This window comes from Lolium rigidum, chromosome 2 (genome assembly GCF_022539505.1).
Source record: "Lolium rigidum isolate FL_2022 chromosome 2, APGP_CSIRO_Lrig_0.1, whole genome shotgun sequence".
NCBI lineage: Eukaryota > Viridiplantae > Streptophyta > Magnoliopsida > Poales > Poaceae > Lolium > Lolium rigidum.
The window spans coordinates 56832009-56852286 of NC_061509.1; the positions used below are offsets into that span (position 1 = coordinate 56832009).

Here is a 20278-nt window from a genome sequence, read left to right on the forward strand (position 1 = left end):
TTTCCCGGTTGCGAGAAAACATCGGTGGGCATCCGTATTACCCTTTTTTAAAATACCGATCATAATACCTGGACATTTGTCAAATAAATTTATTGATTTATCCAGAATTTATTTAAAAAATTAAATTTAAGTACAAATTATATAAATACCAGTATATTTCGTCCGGCGTAAAGCTTTTTTGGTGGTAACCGGAACAACTGGTTTTTGTCCAGATTTGAGAAATCTTGTAGTCACTTTATTATCCCGCTAACATTCTAAAATAAAACAGTAAATGATAAAAATGCCTCACATCATATCAAACATAAAAGGGGATACACTTGTTTTTTCTGAAAATGTACTCTTATTGTTGATGTCATCCTTATTAATTTAACTATGTACATGATCAGGAAAACTTGATAACCACAAGACATATGAGCTAGTCCGAGAGGTGGAACTAGGAACAACTGTTTGTTTGTTTACTTGCACGTGCTTACAAGTTTTCCTTTGAATCTCGTATTCAAAATACATAGCATTTATAGAATAAAGGATCCAACATTAATCATACATAAACATGGAGTCAAATTAAAACATTTATTATTGCCTCTAGTAGAGTGTAAATCTTTCGGGATCGCCCTGTAACTCGCCAGTTCGGAGAGGTGCACCGTCGGCCATTGGTGTGCTGCATGGTCGATGAAAAATGGCGATGTGGTGGTCTGGCGGGATTGTGGCTACCGAGAGGCAAGGGATTGTATTGCAAATGTGGTGGGGCATCTGGAGAGGAAATGTGATAGGGACGACGACGTGATGGTGTGGCAGCGGCGCTTGGTAGAAGATTTGGAGGGAATGGAGATGATCCTAGGAAAGCCGGAGGGTGTCGCGTTGTGTTGTGCCGATGGAGTTTGCAGTTGTAGGCGGGCAGGGTTGGATATGTGGGGTTGACACATGAGCTAAGGTAAACAATTCACATGTTTATACTAAACTTTTATATTTATTTATTCATCTTTTATGAACTGTCTGGGTAAACAACAGGATATTTTAAATCCTTATTTATACAATTAAGCACATCCCAAAGTGTTTGCAAAAGATTAATAAATGTTTGTTGTTCTTATACATTCTTTTTACAATATATCATTCAAAAGTACATTTGAGCTTAGTACAGAACGTCTTTTACAACAAAACACTATAATCAAATTTGCTTTTTAGGGACGTTAGATACTTAATTAGAAAGATCATTTTGTTAAACAAGTCACCTTTAATGTGATGAAATTTATAAAAGCACATGTTCAGCGATTAATTTTGATAGATGCATCCACTACCATATATATGTACATTTGTGTGTTTGTTTATGTGCATGAGCATATTTCAACAAATAGATTGACAAAGATCATCAAAGTGTAGATTCTTGATGGAGGTTTCTAGTGTGTGAGTAGGTATAAGTAAATATGAAAATTAGGGTATATAAGGTATTTATCAAGCGCTTTACAGTAAATGTTAGCAATACTAGTTTTTCTATAGTCACATCTATCTTAAATTTTCATTTGGGCTTAATAATCCCAATAGTGGATTTTTGGAACATAGTGAGTACCATAAATCTTAGCCATTAAATCACTTCGCAATTAGGGTGAGTGGATTTTTGGAACATAGTTGTGCCCGAACCATTTCTAAACTTTAAGAGTAGAACTTACAAAATAGAATGATAAACGCAAGTATTGAAACTTAAACTATAACATTCTTATTCTGTTACTTTCATAAAACTTATAAAATAGTCATGCTATTTCAGTTTTACTTGGGAAAGTAAAACCCAATATATATGTGTATTAGGGCATCTCCAGCGGCGCGACACATTTCGAACGTCCAAATTGTCCGCGGGCGTCCGTTTGCGTCACCTGGCGGACGCGGAAATGGTCGTGTGTCCGTTTGCGTCTGGGGGTGGCTCCAGCGGGCCGACGCATTTTCGGCGCGGGCTAGTTTATTTTCAGCAAATTCAGAAATCCAGCGGGCCGACGCATTTAGCTCAAATTTGCACGAAATTACAGCCTCAAATTAAGGTCTAAAATAAGTTCATCACACTTTGCACATGGTACGGCGCAAAGTGGAGTACAAAAAGGGCACAACAAGGTATGAACAGCATAAAAAGTCCAAAAGGAGGCCAAGGTGCTGGGCGCATGGCGCCGGTGATCAGGCGTCTCGCGCGCAAATTTCAGCGCGCCTCTTCATGAACCAGGCCCTGGTGTCATCGTCGACGCTGCTCAAGTCGGCTAGCATGATCCTTATGTCCTCTGCACGGGTCTTGGCCTCGGCGTCAAGCAATTTGGCCTCGGTGTCTGCCTTTTTGGCCTCGACGTCCATCCTTTGGACCTCAATGACCTCTTTCGTGAGGATGAGGAAGATGGTAGTTGCGGCCTCTTTTTCTAGATGCCTCTTTTCGTCCCTAGCATCCAAGGCGGCATGATTCTTGGCCATCATCTTCTCCAGGCTCTGGGTGAACGCAATGGCCAGTGCCTCCCGGGCTAGATCAGCCTAAGTAGCCTTATGGCCGCGGGGACGAGGTGGAAGGGCTTGACGGCCATGATCGTCATCTTCGCCATCGAGGTTTACAGTTGTCCCATTCTTCACAATTTCATCATAGGCTGCAAAGCTTGTCCTCCACTTTTGCGCGTCCTTGAGCTTGTCCCAGCAATAGACCATATGGTAGCCCTTCTTATGCAGTACCTTAAACCTCTCCAAGGCCCGGAGTGGAGGAAAAACTAACCATAAGGAAAGGGGCTATTCCTTCGTGGGATAGGCTCGGAGAAGAAGGTGAGCCTTCGTGGCGTTGGGAAATCCTTCGTGGGTTCCCCACCTCTCCAAACGTGACGTACCTTCTTGCAAAGGAAGGGAACACGGGAATACATCTTCGCCTCTGCGTGCCTCGGTTATTTCTATACCCGAGTTTATTTTCCCTTGTGATAGCCATCGAGTTTGAAGTATTTATTATATCTTGCTATCACTTGTTGTTCATATATATATTATGCCTATCTTGCTTACCTCTAGTTGTTGTTGTTGCACTTAGTTGAGCCTAGCATATTTAGGGTTTGTACTTGTAAAATAAACATTAGTTTAATTCCGCATTCTTACAAGCCAAATAGTTTTCAAATCGCCTATTCACCCCCCTCTAGACGATATCTCGTCCGTTCACAAACGAAATGCAGAGCATGGTTTTTAGCCTATTTTACTCCATCATAGCCCCCAGTGCCTGCCCCGGGAGCCCAAATAGGTTGTGACCTACCAATACCTACCATAGGTCTACATTGATATGGTCTGGTGCAATCTGTGTGCCCGCGTAAAACTTTTTGTGAGCAATCAATGTTGCCCACCTAAGGTCACACCAAATGGGCACTACTTGACCAAGTCGGCCTATGAGATGCAATGGTTTGGTTCCATCACATCCTCCTTGGACAAAATGGTCTGGAAGGCTTGGCCCCCGCCTAAGGTCAATTTTTTGCATGGCTTGCAAATCAAAATATGATTTGGACGGTCGACCGTTTGACGAAGCAGGGGTGGCTAAATTGTGGCCCTTTGCAAGCAATGCTTGGAGACCGTTCACCACCTCTTTGTCCATTGCCGCTACACAACCTGCTTATGGAGCTCCGTCAAGCAATGGTTGGAAATTGCCGAGGGCAACCAATAAGATTGGGAAAATCTCACCATCCCCAAGTGGTGGGAACTCATGGCGGGAGAGCAAGCACAAAACCGTAAGGTCATGGCTTCCATCACCATCTTTGTCTCTTGAGAAGTATGGAATGAGTGTAACGATAGGGTATTCCACAACAAGAGCGCCCCGTTGCATGTAGTTTTAGATAGGATCAAGAGAGAGGCGCAACTTTGGGTCATCGCGGGCGCCAAAAGATTGGGTGGTATCATGCCGAGAGAGTAGTTCCCTTTCTATCGCATGTACTTTCATGTAAAATACCTTCTAAATTAATAGATTGGGGCAAAAAAAATTGCCCCGTTTAAAAAAAATGTTGCCTGCAAAATTATTTTGGTGAACATTCTTATCACTGGAGTCTGACTACTGAATTTTCGATTCCACAAAAATCTTATTTTGTAAGGTGAAACGAGCGTTAATTTGAGCATCTTCAGCCGTTGGGGCTCCCCAGGCCAAAATCCGGCGCTATTTAGTGCCGGATGGATGTAAAACTCGGTCTGGGGAGGCCCATTTTCCCAGCGGCGAGTCCCAGAAAAAGACCGAATGTATTTTAATTCAAACAGAAATAGATGAAAAACGTTGAAACTTAGGCGAAATTTAGAGATATTTAATATATATACGAGTTTTTACATATATAGGCCGAATCTGTAATATATTTGAATTCGGTCGGAGGGAAACATAAACTAAAATTTAAAAATGGTGTTCTACATGCCGAAACCTTGGCGTCGACCCCGACAAGGACGTGTCAGTGCGACACGGAAGGCACCGCCGCCGGCGGCGGCATCCCTAGTTTTCTCGATGTTTCCCGCGCTTTCGTTTCCTTCGGAGTGCCCGAGCGCTCGGGGGGGGGGGGATGATCCGAGGGCGCGACTGGACCGTTTTCGTCCGTCCGGATAAAAAAAAAGTCCTGGAAGCCTTCCTGGGGAAACGGCTGGAGATGCTCTTACCATTCCTCGCCCTGTTGTACAGTCCCTTCCAGAGAAAACTTTGTTATGCTAAAAAAATCTTCTTAATAATCCATGTTTACAGCACAACAGTTAGCGATCCCAACACATAAAAGCCAATTACACCAGCCACGAACCATTTCTCTGGTTCTCGGATTTCATATAGTTGCAGCTTGCAGTCTTTGCAGCAATCGATTGCCATGGCACCTTCTTCAGACATTAGTTCCGCCCAGCTGCTCTCTGCTCCTCCGTCGAAGGACGATCCACTCCAACTCTCCAAGTGCTCCATAATCTCAGCCATTAATCCCGCTCAGCTGTTCTTTGTTCCTCCACTGCCGGAGGAGAATGGTCCCCGGTGGTGAGCCAATGCTGGGCAGAGACGAGGTCCGGGAGCACGGGCGCGCCGGCCCGCCGCCACCTCTCAGCATCGGCAGTCCTGAACCTGTCGAGCAGCAGCGCGTGCATCCCGACGGCCCGCGCCGGCGCGTAGTCCTTGCTCATGCTGTCGCCAATATGCAGCGCATGCTCCGGCGCCACGCCCCCCGCCGCCTCCAGCGCCATCTCGTAGATCCTTCGGTCGGGCTTCTCGACGCCGGCGACGCCCGAGAACACCCCGAAATCCCACTCCGACCCCTACATCACACAACACAAAACATACATCAGAAACGTCGCATAATGCAAGCTGAGCCGACGGTTTCAGTCTTTCAGATAGCGTGAGCTTGTGACCTGGTTCAGCCCGAGCGCAGGCAACACTACGTCTCTGTAACGGTGGTCGGCGTTGCTGATGATCCCGACCGTGACCTTCTGGTCGCGCAGCCATCTCAGGAAGCGTCGCGCGTCAGGGAAGACGGAGTACGGGGCAGGGGTGCCAAACACAGAGTAGATTCGTCGGAATATCTGCTCAAATGTGCCATCATCGTATACATATCCAGCCTACATGATGCCATGAAGACACAAGAGCACGATAGCCAGTTAGCTCCTTTGGATTAGCTCTGGATTGGGAAGCTGTATGAACCTGGGGGAAAAGAAAGACAGAGAACTGACCTTACCCTGGCGAAGGAGTCCCTGACGCACGTCTTCCACCAGTCGACGTCGGGCATCCCGGAGGCGTGGCCGAAGCAGGGGTGCCTCCTCGCCATGTCGGCGTAGGCGGCGTTGAAGCTCTGGTGCATGCGCGTGTAGCCGGGGCACGGCATCCCGGCGGACCTCGCCGCCGTGCAGTAGTAGTCGCCGAGCTGCCCCCGGTAGGCTATAAGCGTCCCGGTCACGTCCACCGTCACCAGACGCAGCCTCGACAGCAGCGCCATCGCCAGACCAACATCAAGTAGAAGGTTGGTCTGACGATTGGTTCAAGCCCAAATTCAGCTGCCATTTTGTACTTCTTGAGAAAGGGGGCCGACTCAAGTCTCCTTGCATCGCAAGAAAACTCTAGTGTGCACAGCTGGGCAAACCAACCTCTTCGGAGCTAGTTATGAACCCATGGAGCGCAAGTTTTCTACCACCTCCCAAAGTTTTCTTCAAGGGAGAGTCAAGGCACCAAGGTCTAGCGCAGCAGGGCGCCAAGGAATCCAACAAATTTTGTGGAGCAAGCTAATTCTGTGGAGAACATACTTGGTTCAAATAGTGACGGTGTAAACAGAAATCTGAGTAAATACAGAACGAACGAGATCTTTTTAATATAAGAACAGAAATGGAATCAATATCCTCCAAACAAATACATACTATTTATGTTTTCTAGTACAACTTTTACAAGCATACGCTGCTGCTGCCTAGAATAAACATCAAATACCGCTACAAACACAGCACACAGATCTACCTTGACAGTGAAGCTCACCATCAAAGAGACTACTGACAACACATGGTGAAGGACTTGGTTGTTGATGATTCCAACATGCATTGCATGCCCGTATTATACCCTGGTGTATATTTCACAATGGTGCTAATCTTTCACAAGTTTGACAACCTTCGCAATGTCTTCCTCGACATCTTCATCGTCATCAGCATCATCATCGTCACTGTCGTATTGGTCATATTGCAAAAGGCTGAAGTCCCTAGATTGCGCCTTCAGTCTTTCTTGGATTCTTTCCTTGATGGCAGTTCCCTGGAAAGTAGTTGAAATGAAGGCAGAGATGAGCATCAAATTCCTACTGGTGTAGAGCAGCACTAGACTACTACTAACAGTCAAAGGTAAAACAACTAACCATTGAATGGCAACCTTCCTCGAATTTCTCTAGAAAACCAACAACCCAGCGATCTGCATTTTCAACCCACTCTTCCTGGAGTTTTGCCATTGTACTCCACTGCAAACATCAATATGCTTCACTCAGAACGTATCAACAGGTATACTTGACAAGGTTAGGTTCAGTTGAAGAGATGACCATGCGGTAGGAAAAGGATAGTATAGTGTTTCACTTTTAAGAGATATACTGGACAAATAAAGTATCGATCTGATGTATCAGATATAATCTTCAAAGAGCGTATGAACCAGATGTCGCATTCTTGACCAGAAAAGATTAATTGTACTAGATCAATGAGAAGATGTGTGTATAAAATACACATGCCATGTATCACTGTCAATTTGTCATCATGGTAACCTTGACAATACACATTGTGTTTGACATATGGCTGAATCTGGTTGTCACTAGGCTTTCAGCTTGAACGAAAAGCGATGGACATAACCCAATCTCACTTGTGCAATCTTTTATTACACCGCAAAACATAATTTCATAAAGTCCTACCTAGTCTACAATGGCATCCAAAATAATATTATGCATTAGGAATCCCATGCTTAACAACTGAAAGTCAACTAATACTGCTTTGCTACTTCAGAACGTTAAATCAAACCAAGAGTCTGCACATGTGAGAAAACTATATTCAATGAGAAAATCATAGTGCTAAAACAAAAAGTAGTTAACTTTCTCTGCAAGAAAAAACAGCTAGGTTAACTGAACACAAAATAGGCATGTATCCCGGCATCAGCCAACCAATGACGACAGAGAGAAGCTCTTAGCAATCAGTTACTCAATTTTAAAAATTCTAATTCGACATAAATTTAGATGATGGTGAATACAAGTACCTTCTCCCCTACTTTTTCTTGGTGCTGCTTCACTTTGTCACGCAATGTTTTCAATCCCATGTTAACTCTTAGTCGTTTTTCCTGATAAGATGTATAAGGGCTCAGCTGGCCAGCAAAATGCAATTGCTACTGTAGTCCAATTCAACTAGTAAAGTTTTGTCAGGGTAAGTATTGCATGCCTTCACATAACTGACACCAAGATCATTTCTGCTGTACCCTCTAGCAAGATTCCGCATAACATACTCATTATAATCTTTAACAATCCTCATTATAATATCTGAGGTTGATATCCCCTCTGTGCGCTGGGTCTCCTTAAATTTACCTAGTTTTTTTACCTGACAAAACAAGATTCTATTAGTCAGTGTCAGAACACTGTACTAATAATTGTTGTGTCCGTGAACACAACTTGTTCGAGATTATATTTGAATGGCTCAACTTGGAAACTTAAAGACTCACAAATTCATAGACATCATTACTAGCTCCACTAGCATCAGCATACCTGTGTAGATTCAAATAGGAAAGATAGCATATATATGAGTTAAGAGATTTGAAGTTCAGACCATGAGTGTGGAAGTCCGAAATGTTAAATATCATCTAAACAAGGGGGGAACATTTCATATCACACAATCAGAAATGTTTACTACTGTTCCTCACATATAAGAAGGGAAATAAGAAATATGGACTGCATAAGATAAACATTAAGGTCGCTCTAGACTGAATGCTTACGGCAGAGAATCATGTGCAACAAAATCAATGTTATGCTTATCCAAGAACTCTTCTGTTACCACCCATGGAGCATCAGGAATGACTTCATCAACCCACCTTGGAATATAAAATAATATATCACATTAGCATGCTACAAATGATTAAAGGCATGTACAATGATTGCGGCTTATTGAATAAAATAAAGAGTGGCACACGATTACTTGCAGTGGCGAAGTGATTCATATCTCTCTTCCTCTGTCATGACAGTTCTTCCCTTGAATTGATGCGTCAACTCATCATTACAGACCCCGACAAGAAGATATGCATTAGGAAACCTACAGTTCAGCAGATAGTTCAGTGTGAGAACAACTTCACGCGTTACTGCAGCGCACTAAGTTGATCTCTGTAGAATGATTCGGATAAATATTAAGAATGTAAAATCCGTTTGTACTTAAATGCACGTAATCTATGCCATCAATAGTAAGAACTGAACCTTAGGAATATTAGTGAAGCAAGAAAAATTCTGTAGGATGAGATTTAATAATTAAAACACAGTTTCGTACTTAAGGAACAGAGCATAACTGCAAGAACAGCGTTTCTGATAAAAGGTGTCATACAAAATCACGTCTAATGAAAATGATATGTTTACCCTGTGTGCACATGCCACAAGAATAATAACACCACATGAAGCAAAAACTGGAATACTGATGAAAAAGCTACATAGATGTGAAATATAGTTTTTGCAGTAAGGAAGTAAATCGTTGGCAAACATGACCTCCCATTAGTTTTTTAGTGCAGAATGCAAAATGACCGTTGTGATAGGCCAAAGATACAGAGAAAATCTAGAGCCAGATACCTATTTAAGCGCACAACATGTTTCCTTGTGGAAGTACTATTTCACTACATAAGGTAGGATTGGCATCTGAATTCTGAAGAGATCTCACAGGACCAATTTCCATTTCAGTGCTGATTCAAAAGAATTGGAAGATGCTAAGGTGTCCTAGAGGGGAACGGGAAACTACTATCTAAGAGTAAAAATAGCACATTCCCAAGCCTAGAGCAAATTACTCCACCAGTCCATGTCAACGGAGCAGATCAATGTACATGATGCAAAAGCCACCCAAAAAAGGACGGCAAATGAAGCCAAATCACACTGAATCATTCCAGGTATGTTTGCCCCCACTGAATGATTCAAAGAGGACAAGGGTCCGGAGTCACATCACGGTAGGTAAGACGTACCAATTCCGCTGAATCTTGTCCCAGGCATGACGAACGCACGAATAGCAATCACATATTTCGCCAGGCGATGCATGCGCTAATTACCAAAAAAAAGGGGGCAGCGGCACTCTGATTGATTCCTCGTGAAGCATCGTACTAATCCACAATAAGTAAACCTAATCACGCCTGAATGGTCCGCCAAATTGGGCATCAGACGTAATGGCAAGTCGGGGCGTTCCTGAACCGGCAATCGCGACGAATTCCAAACGGAACGGGCCAACGAGCGAACAAATTCGTCGCGCAATCCAGCGCCAGGGCGCGCCGAACAGCCTAATTAGGCGCGATCCGCAGCGGGAAGGTATAATAATGATTCGTGTTCGAAACGCCGCGAGGGGCGGGGGCAGATCGAGGCGAAATAGGTGGCGAGGAGGAGGAGGAGGAGGAGGAGGGGGATTTCTCACGACTTCTTGGCCTGCTCGAGGGAGCGGGCGTGGCCGAAGTGGAAGAGGTCGTAGATGCCGTCGGCGTAGACGCGGATCGGCCGGTCCGTGATCCCCTCGGTGCCGGCAGCGCCATTGCCGGCGGCCCGGTCGGAGACCTCGACGTCCCCCTCGGCCTCCTTCCAGTCCTCCTCCTCCTCCTGCGAGGACTGCGTCGCCGCCGCCTCGGCCTTGGCGTCGGCCATGGATGGTAGGGCTCGAGGAAGGTCGGGGCGACGGGGGGAAGGGAAAGAGGAGGAGGGCGTGGTCTGGAAGTTGGAAGCCTCGAGGCCGAACACATGGGGCCTCGCTCGCATGACGTGACGTGACGTGCTTCTCGGGCTCTCACTGTCAGCTGGGTCCCGGTGGTTGACGCTCATTGGTGGGACCAGGTCAGGACCGCGTCGACAAGGGACTGGGGGACACGTCACAGGTTGACGTGTACACACGAAACGACTGGTGAATTTTGCTGCCTATATTTCGTCCAAGTTGAACTTACTCCCTCCAAATTTGAGCTGTTTTTATTTCGGCCGTCCATTTCAGTGATCCAAAGGCACATATCGATCGTAACTTAGCATAGCTACTCTGCGCAACATTATTTGCTCTTATTCCGTTGCGTTAGGAAATTCACCATCCTCCCCGAATCGACGCACTTTTTTTTTTGAGATAAAAATCGATGATGTAGGGCGTGACGCAGGACCTTTTCCGAGGACCGACCATGATTCATGACCCCCTAACTACCTGATTATCAATCCTAGCCCCTAGCAATAGCGCCCGTGTTGCCCCACCCCCTGACTCACTGGATGGAAATGGTGAACCGATGGGTGAACCTAAGCTAGAACAATCTAACAACAAATAATTCCGTTGCGTTAGGAAATTCACCATCCTCCCTGAATCGACGCAAATTTGTGTGTATGTCAAGTGTGCTCAATGCATATTCACGCTTATGGGGATTAAAACGGGCAAATAACCATAGTCGTTTATGGATGTTCATAGGATGTATATTTGGCAATGATCCACAATCAATACAAACAACAAGCTCCTCTTAAGGATGAAAAGCAAAACAAACAAAAGATTAAAGACATTGTGTTCTCGTAATCTTTTAGGGGCCACCAACCATTTAGCATTAACCGCTAACAGGAGTTAATTTTTTTATCAAATGTGTAAAACCATTGGATCGTTAAATCATATAAGTCATTATCACCAAAATTCACATAGAGGTTGAATATGTCCTTTCAATACTCCATCCAAAATATGCCAGATATAGACACAGAGACACTTGCTCGTCAATGGGAGTTTTATGAACATAAGCTCACATGGAATGATATAACCGTAAGAGGTCGGTTCAAGCCTGGCCTCTACATACAAACATGCACACTGTCTTTCGAATAAACACCCGATCACTATTGTGTTCTCGTTCATGTCACATGAAGGATATAAGGCACAACCTTCATATATGATCCGCGAGACGTTGTTGTAGTCATTCGATGAAATGTCCACAAAGATCAGACCAGTGACACAAGATGGGAAAGGGAAGGACATCTGCGGTCAGTGGCGAGTAGCTTGTGTGGCGGCTCACATCAGTATAGATTTTGACCCTTGTGTTGACCCCATAACAAACAATTTGCGAGTCTGCGCTCCTGATGGTACACATGAGTCCCTATACTTATGTTGTGCTCAACATTTCTGCCTTAGTAGTCAAAATAAGAAGATAAATACCGAAATTTTTGAAGAAATAGATCATGATAAATCTACTCGTACGAATTTTGTTAAATCAATCACAATAATTCCTAAAAAACATCTTGTACATATCATTAAATATGATTATTGTTTTGTGGCGAGTGGTAACATTCTCTAGGGACACCCATGATTATTTCCTCATTATGAATTTCATGAGCCGACTTATACGATATATGAGCATGCTGGTGATGGTACACATATATTTGTTGTCATGTCGTACTCCACGTAGTAGTCAAAATTAGAGAAGTTTGATCTTGTATTTTATTAACATTATCTAAGTTTGAATGGATGTAACCTTATTTTGGGACGTGTACAAGTATTTCGTAAGTTCAGTGTAAAATTTTAATTTGATAAAGTTTCTTTGACATGTATTTTGATAAGGTTTAGTAGTAATTCACAAACACACGGTGTCAAGGTTAAGTACATGTTTCCAGGAAAAATTGGTTAAGTACATGTTGTCCAGTAGCAAGTAGTGGTGTTGGAGACTTTAAAAGTAGCACTCCCTTTATACGGGCATATTGGGGCAATATACACTAAATTTAACCATTAATTTTAAATATGTATCATATATCTCATATTCTATTGACCAAATTAATGGTTAATTTTTTTCTTCAAATGTGTATTTAACTATTTACCTAGCATAAACCGGTATGGAAGAAGTAGTACAAAATAGTTTCTTGATGGGCCCAGGTTGCAGTGACATGTATGCGCAACTTGAAAATACCAATCCACAAGTCTCTGTAACCTGTTGAGCGAAGCGGAGAGGCAAGGCCAACGCGAGCAAGAACTACGACATGCTGATGCTCCGCGCCTGCGGCGCCGGAGCTCCGGCGTCTGTGCCCGCGCTCATCAGGGCGCGCCTCGCAAAGTCAAAGCCTACGTCCTCCTTCGCAGCTTCCGCCACTGCCTCCTCCGCAGTCGCCTCCTCCTCCGTCCTGGAAGAGCTCGCCGCCGACCGCAAAGGTCCTCCCCTTCCTCATTTTTGCCTACGTCATTGCTAGTCTCTGCCGGCATATTGTTGAACGGCGCGGCTGCAGGGGCATTCCTCCCCCGCGTTGCCAGTCGCGCAGAGAGGTTCATCTCCTCTATGCTCTGCATGACTGCCAATAGGAGCGCCATGGCGACGACCTGCTTGTTGAAATGTCCAAGTGAACTGCGCATTGTTTTCCGATTTCCCATGTTACCTTTCTATCTGGTTTAGCTGCACATTGCTGATATGGTTCTGTCCAGTAATAGCTTTCTGCAATTGTTTGTTTAGAGAGATGCTCGGTCATTGTTCCATACCTTGGTAGTTGGTATGAGAACTAAGAGAGATGCTTGGTCATACCTTGGTAGTTGAAACAATGACCAAGTATCTCTCTAGTCTTCCAAGAATGTTGGCAAATCTTAGTGGTTTTCCTTCCCTGAATGGACATTTCTATGGCAGCAACATGAAGGAATGATGGTAATTACAGTCTCCTAAAAATGATTCATCATTCGTTTTAAATCATTTCACGAAAGAGTTGCACGCGTTCCCACAAAGTGGAAGGTGGGCCTTGTCCAAAATGTGGCTAGATTGCGTACACGTACTTGTGCACCGAAATCGATCAATCGAACTTCGTCCATTCTGCTTGTTTTAAGAATAGCCTATGTGCAGTTGGCACTTTTTCCTTCGCTTGAACTGAAGTATGTACTAACATTCAAACGCTGATTTTAGGTTTGGCAAGAGTCGTGTTGAAGAAGGGCAAGACTCAAATTTTCCGAGATGGGAGTCCAATGGTTTACAGTGGTGCTGTTGATAGAATAATTGGTCGGCCTCCTCCGAAAACTGGTGATGTTGTTTTGGTAGCTGATGGGTCAGAGAAACCTATTGGGTGGGGTCTCTACAACTCCGTGTCTATGTTTTGTGTTCGGCTAATGCAACTAGAAGAAGAGGCAAAAAGGTGACACGATTGTTCAGGTTGTGTTGTTACTGAAGTTTTGAGAGCATGTGCTGAATATCCCCTATTTGTGTTCTGCTCAGAGATCCAACATCCGCATTAAATATGGAAAGACTGCTCGAAGAAAGGATTACTTCTGCAGTGGATTTACGTCGTAGTTTGGGTCTCCCATCAACTAATACAAACGCGTACCGTCTCATCAATAGTGAAGGCGACAGGTATATATTGTTCCCTGGACTTATTTACTTTATTAGCAAAGATACCGTCTTGCTATCAATCATTAAAAAGAGCATGATTAGTTCAGAATCCAGCACTGTTTTCACTTCTAGGTATGTATGGACCTCCAAATTGTTCAACTTTGTACCTTAATATCTTTGTATAAACAATAAACAGTTATATTCTTCTTTGAATCCAACATGCGCATCAGAGAATATTGATCATCAACCGTGCATGGCTTGTTTATTTTTCTCTCCAGAACCTTATCGCATTCTTGTATTCATGCAATCTCCATAATTCTAAAACTATCAAATTTCTGTTCAATGATTTGAAAATGCAGATTGTCTGGTCTGATAGTAGATATATTTGATGATGTTGCTGTGATTGCTTCATCTGCTGCTTGGGTTGAGAAATATAGACAACAAATCGAGTTCCTTGTTAACAAATTTAGTGATGTCAACTATATAAAGTGGAGGTCATCAGCTGATATTCTGAAAGAAGAAGGATTAGATATGTCAGAACAAAAAGAGCCTGCACCCTCTTCACACTCTGGATCCGTGAAGGTGAGCCTCCTAATTTAATTTTTAAAGGATGTCTTCATTCTAAAACTTACAAATGGTTCAGTGTATTGGTTTTGAGTAATTCATGTTAAATGTGGTTTAGCTTCAATTCTAGGACATTTTCTTCTGCCACACATTTTCTTGAACCGGATTTTTCATACTCAAATAATACAGCAAGTTAGCAAGTACCAAGTTACCAACTAGTGTTGAGAGACTGATGATGTGTGTGCTGTGTGCGGGACCACATGCTCTATTCAGCATTGCAATTGCTTCGCTTGTAGGATTTGACAATCTTTTATTCCTACAAATGCTGTATACTTGTATTGCTCGTTGTTGCAACACTTCAGAATTGTTTTTCTTACTTCCAGGTGATGGAAAATGGCATTGTCTATCTAGTCTCTATGGAGGGGCAGAAGACAGGGTTTTATGCAGATCAACGGGAGAGCCGCGATTTCATATCCACACTCTCCAGGGACCAAAAGGTTCTTGACCTTTGCTGCTACAGTGGAGGATTTGCCCTGAGTGCAGCAAAGGGCGGTGCTACTAAAGTTATTGGTATAACATTGCAAGCTAGCGAACCTTTTAGTTCTATGTTCAGAAGGTTCATCACAGTTGGATTATAGTTTAATTATGTCATTAATTTCAGAAATCCACAATAGTGATGTGCCCTTTAGAGTTTTAGTGCCACTTCAGAACATTCCACAGGTTTGACTTAAAAACATTAATTTGATTAGTACATCAATTTGCAGGCATTGATTCATCAGGATCAGCACTAGACCTTGCCAATGAGAATATTCTTCTGAATAAGTTCGATCCTGAGAGAATTTCGTTCATGAAAGAAGATGCATCTGCATTCATGAAAGGTGCTATCTCAAGAAATGAGCTGTGGGACTTGGTAGTCCTCGATCCTCCAAAGTTGGCACCTCGGAAGAAGGTACATTCTATGACGCATTTAGTTGTACAAGGGAGGGGGCATCTGAGTAGGGTTGCCCTTCACTATTTACCCTGGGCGTCAGCAGAACCATTTATCCCAAATCTCAAACTGTCTACAATTCAACCTACAATGTGCTCTATGTAAGTGAAGGGGATTTTCTGTCATATTTCTAGGTGCTACAAAGTGCATCCGGTATGTACAGAAGCTTGAACGCTCTTGCAATGCAAGTGGTGAAGCGAGGGGGCTTACTCATGACGTGCTCTTGTTCTGGAGCTATGACCCAAAGTGGTCTCTTCCTTAAAACCGTTCAGGTACTTTGCATTGCATATCTTGGTTAACTACCCAGCGTACACGTTATCACATGGATCATTGGGTCTTATTTACTCAAATCATCTAGAATCTTATTACCATGCCAATTGAAATTTCTATCATTGGTTAAATTTAATGATTTCCAGCCTGTCGAACTAAATATTGCTAGAAGTTTTGCAATGAATATTCATGCCCCTTTGGGGTTTCTGTTTGTTTGTTCACACGGATGATAATTAACTCACTCAATCTTGCTTCCAACTTCAAGGGTGCTGCATCAATGGCTGGTCGAAAGGTTACAGTTCTACGTCAAGCAGGTGCAGCTTGTGATCATCCCATCGATCCTTCATATCCCGAAGGCCAATATCTCAGCAATTACTTACTCCGAGTAATGTGAAACGGAAACAGCCAAAACACTCTACTGACCAGTGACCATTTCCGGAGTTGTACTTTAGTCTGATGTCATCCTTAATTCCTACAGGGTAGATCTAGGAATTTTCAGAAGAACATATGTATCTTGTAGCCCTTTATAGATTGGAATTCCTTATAGATTCTCTTAACAATTTGTATTGCAGAGTATTATTATTTTATACAGATTCAAAAACAATGCAAGAATGCTGAAAAAAGTACATACTATGCAAAAAAAATAGTGTTAAATGAAATGACATGGTGCAACAGCTGAAAACAGACAGCACTGGACAGGGATCAGATCATTCCATAAATCCATTTTCACTTCTGGAGAGTGCAGCTTTCAACAAAAGAAAGGCCTATGTATTTTTCAGTATATAATGTACATCTCTTCGTGTGACTCGTACACACAAGCCTACTTGATACACGTACTTGACCACAGCTTGTAAATTAAAAATGCTATTTAGTACAAGATACATTGAATCATAAGACCAATTGTTTGAGGTTGAATGCGGAAATCAACTTTCAAAGCATATCAGTGGCCTGCATGGCCTGCAGGGTGTTTGTTCCATGACAAGTAATTGTTATCTCCCAATTTTCTGCAAGGGGACCAGAAGAAAAATCAGGGATGCACAAAGATCACCATAAAGATGTAACTTCATATGATCACTAACACCAGAACTCATAAGTCACTGACCTTGGTTTTATCAAGTACAATAAGGTGAATGCAAATGCCAGGAAGAAGCAGAGTCCACCAACAGTGAGATAGGCAAGACCAAGAAAATCATTCTTCCCACCAAGCCAGGTTGAAGTAGAAAGCACCAGCTTCTTTTTGCCACCAAAGCTATATGTGTTGTAGTTGTTCTCCAGTGTAACAGTAATAGTATCATTCTCCTTTAGGTCAACATATATCCTACCATACAGTTTTCTGAATGTAGGAAGCGCTGCAGTTCGCATCCAAACAATGAGGTCCTCTTGCTCACTCAGCTGCAAAGAAGGCAAGTAAAATAAGTAACTTCAGAGGCACAAAATGTTATCTTTCTGGCTGATCAAGAACTTGTATTGCTCTTGTCTAAATGTAAACTGATTTTTAGTGAAGTCAGTTTATCTTTAAATTGGATGGCCACAATATATTTAAGTAATAATTGCTTGTCCATCACATATGCAATAATCTAATGGTACGAAGTGAAACTAAAATCCAAAAGCATACCGGCTTCGATTCATTGAGTGATTTTCCACCTATAAGAGGACCTTTCTGAAAGTTTTTTGGAAAGACATCACTTCCAAATTTGTGCTCCCTGTCACTCTTCCAAGAGATGTCGTTCTTGTCCACACTCAAGTTCTTACTATTGTGTTTGAAGCTATATGTGTCATTGAATAAGCTCCATGCAATAAGGCCACAAGGAACGATAGGTAGTCCATCTTTTGTGGTCTTCTCGGGGTCACAAAGGGTAGTCTCATTTGCCTTGCTAGCATCACTTAGCTGTGCATCATTCCGGCTCTTGACGTATCTGAATGTGAAAAATGTGATATACATATAGAAGCAGGGAAAGTATAAGAATTCTCATAAACAAAGTGCAAAACAACTGGTTGGGCAAATAAAATGAGCTTTAACTGCCAAGATATCATGTTAATGTGTCAAAAAATCAAATATTCTTTAGCCAACTGAATAATAAATCAATACTAAGTTCATGAACTTCATGCCCTCACATGTGTCAATGCCATAAATACATGGTGATAAGCCATAAGGATTTTGATACCCTTTATAATCAGAAAAATAAAATGATTATATGCATAATGCACACATGTCATTCATTACAGAGCGAACAGTCAATTCAATTCTACTGTGCACAAGAGAACCTTTTAAGTAGAGAAGCTATCATAGAACATTCAGATCAAACCTATCCCTAACCAGCTCAAATATGTACGTCTAGGGCTAATTGACTGGCCAGATACTTCTTTGTGCGGGGCTCTTGGTGCAACATTGGTTTCAAACTAGAGACAAGATAAGATTAAATAATTTCCTCAAGTGTTGGGTTTATTTGGAGATTTATTCTATGTAGTTTAAACAAGTTTCTTAGGGTCAAGTCAGAAAAGCAAGAATAATGATTTACTTTGTCATCAAAGTTCCCTGACCCGAGTTTTCAGTTCACCCTTCTTCCTTCTAAAACCCTACCCCTCTACAAGTATGAAGTTCGGTCTTGGCCTTCTTCTGCTTAACCACTATAGCTTTCTGAAACTAACGCTAACAAGAATGTAATGCTTTCTTCATTTCAAAGAAATTGCTGCAAAAACTGGACGTAAATATTTCAGCCAAAGATCTGTTGTATTCCTATGATTCAGTGCATTTGAAATATTGGTGACCACAGATAGCAGCACAGTACATACCTCCTATGATTCTGGTAGAAGTTATTCAGTTGGTAATACACAAAAATTGGCTGCTTCATATCCTTGGTGACCTGGAGACAACATACAATCAAGGAATATTTCAGCCAAGGGATTATTTTGATTCGTGGTTATTGTTTATCATTTTCGGATTTTGGGGTTGTAGAAGCATGCAGCTAAGCTCATTACCGTCAGAGTCCTTTGGCAGGTTTTGGGCGTCGTAGCGTTCTGAATGTAGGCAAGCTTGTCTGTAACATTAGGCGGGACACATGCATCGTCATATCGATCAACAATCTCAACAACCTGCAGCAAATAAAACAATAAACATTATCAGAGCTGGAAAACATATCACCGAATCAGGTGCTATAGGCATTGCGGTAATAATCCCATCTGCACAACCAGGTTTTGCCTATTTCACCATTTGGCTAACTAAAATTTCACTGCTTTTGCTTATAAATTCATTGCAACAGAAACCGAGCCTCTAGAATAAAACATATATTCAGCATACCTTTTGTGAAGCCAGCAGCGAAGCAACACCGATGGGGACAAAAATGGCGCCGACAAGAACAAATACTGAAATGACCTGTATAAACATACGCACAACAGTTTGTGAGGTGCTCCTTGGTATGATTTCTCTCGATCCGTACCATGAAAAAGAAAGCACTATGAACCTACCCATTTTGGGGTGAGAATTGGCTTGCAGGCCGGGAGCTCCTGCTGCGTAAACTTGGAATCTGGTTCACACAAAAGGGAGTAAATACATAAATAAAAATCAAGGCGAATTTAGCAGTTCCACCCAAACTTTATATGACCATATGAAATCGCTAAGACATGGCATCCAAATTTGCAGAACATAGTTGGTGATGACTCAGGCTCTATAGCTCTGACACCAAAGTCAACTCCTGTTATTAACACAAGGGGCAGACATGATGAACAAAAACAGCTGCTCTAACATTATTACTATCCTAATAATTACAAAAATCCTAAGTTAATTAGGGTGCCATAACTCGGTAGTTAACCGGATTAAACCTCTCACAAGTTATTATGTCTAAGTAGCAGAACAGCAAAGCAAAGAGAGGAAGCAACACCAGCAGGGTCAAACTTTGGAGAAACGAGATCTCACACTTGGGTTTCCTGGAGGTCCTCCGGGGCGTGTCGCCGTCCCCGGATCCGCCGTTGCTCGGCCCGGCGCCGCTGTTGCTGTTCATCATCCCACCAAATCACCAGTCCACCACCCACCCGCCAAGAAACTCCTCCGCCGGCCGAGAAATCACAGCTCACCGACGCCAAGAACCAGCTTTCCGGCCGGACCCCTTCTCTTTTCTTGCGTTCCTCGCTCGGAGATGGAGCACAGAGAATGGAGGGGAATCAGCAAAGCTGGGAGCCTGCTGGTCTGGCCTGGTACGCTTTTGTTCTTCCTCTTCTTGCGAAGGTTACAAGGCAGCGTGGTTTGACTCGCAGGTCCAGGAGGGAAGAGTCGAAGGTGGGAGGTGGCGGTCGTGGCTTCCGCGTTGAGCTTAGCCGGCAGAGGCGACCAATAGGATGGCGAATTAGTCCGAGTCTAGAAGGTTGTTCCAATTTTTGTTGCCTTTTTTTAAAAGTTTGATTTTTATTTTTCAGTCCTAAAAGAATTGTGTAACGGTTGAGTTCGATGGAGTGGTTGGAGAAGTTTGGCAGTTGCCTGGATTGGTTGTGCTTCGTGGATCTTTCTCTGGAAATTA

At 43.0% G+C, this 20278-nt stretch overlaps 4 protein-coding genes across 4 annotated transcripts; 1 reads left to right on the top strand and 3 right to left on the bottom strand.

Annotated features, from left to right (window-relative positions):
* Positions 1–4911: 4911 nt before the first annotated feature.
* On the bottom strand, positions 4912–5918 carry LOC124689773 (haloacid dehalogenase-like hydrolase domain-containing protein 3). The gene is made up of 3 exons (XM_047223243.1): positions 5661–5918; positions 5338–5544; positions 4912–5244 (listed from the first exon to the last, which is right to left on the bottom strand). Exons 1-3 carry the CDS (start codon positions 5916–5918, stop codon positions 4912–4914), a joined length of 798 nt encoding a protein of 265 aa, XP_047079199.1.
* Positions 5919–6263: 345 nt separating this feature from the next.
* On the bottom strand, positions 6264–10325 carry LOC124691778 (choline-phosphate cytidylyltransferase 2-like). The gene is made up of 8 exons (XM_047225049.1): positions 10072–10325; positions 8614–8727; positions 8414–8509; positions 8144–8186; positions 7867–8022; positions 7688–7768; positions 6813–6911; positions 6264–6712 (listed from the first exon to the last, which is right to left on the bottom strand). The coding sequence occupies exons 1-8, from the start codon at positions 10293–10295 to the stop codon at positions 6551–6553; spliced, it is 975 nt and encodes a 324-aa protein (XP_047081005.1). The 5' UTR covers positions 10296–10325; the 3' UTR covers positions 6264–6550.
* Positions 10326–12615: 2290 nt separating this feature from the next.
* On the top strand, positions 12616–16371 carry LOC124691779 (ribosomal RNA large subunit methyltransferase I). The gene is made up of 8 exons (XM_047225050.1): positions 12616–12792; positions 13526–13751; positions 13832–13966; positions 14305–14527; positions 14893–15079; positions 15274–15458; positions 15632–15769; positions 16033–16371. Exons 1-8 carry the CDS (start codon positions 12624–12626, stop codon positions 16159–16161), a joined length of 1392 nt encoding a protein of 463 aa, XP_047081006.1. The 5' UTR covers positions 12616–12623; the 3' UTR covers positions 16162–16371.
* A 106-nt stretch (positions 16372–16477) lies between these two features.
* Positions 16478–20077, bottom strand: LOC124691780 (ALA-interacting subunit 3-like). The gene is made up of 8 exons (XM_047225051.1): positions 19681–20077; positions 19233–19291; positions 19066–19140; positions 18747–18860; positions 18561–18631; positions 17383–17683; positions 16870–17159; positions 16478–16771 (listed from the first exon to the last, which is right to left on the bottom strand). Exons 1-8 carry the CDS (start codon positions 19766–19768, stop codon positions 16708–16710), a joined length of 1062 nt encoding a protein of 353 aa, XP_047081007.1. The 5' UTR covers positions 19769–20077; the 3' UTR covers positions 16478–16707.
* Between the last annotated feature and the right edge of the window lie 201 nt (positions 20078–20278).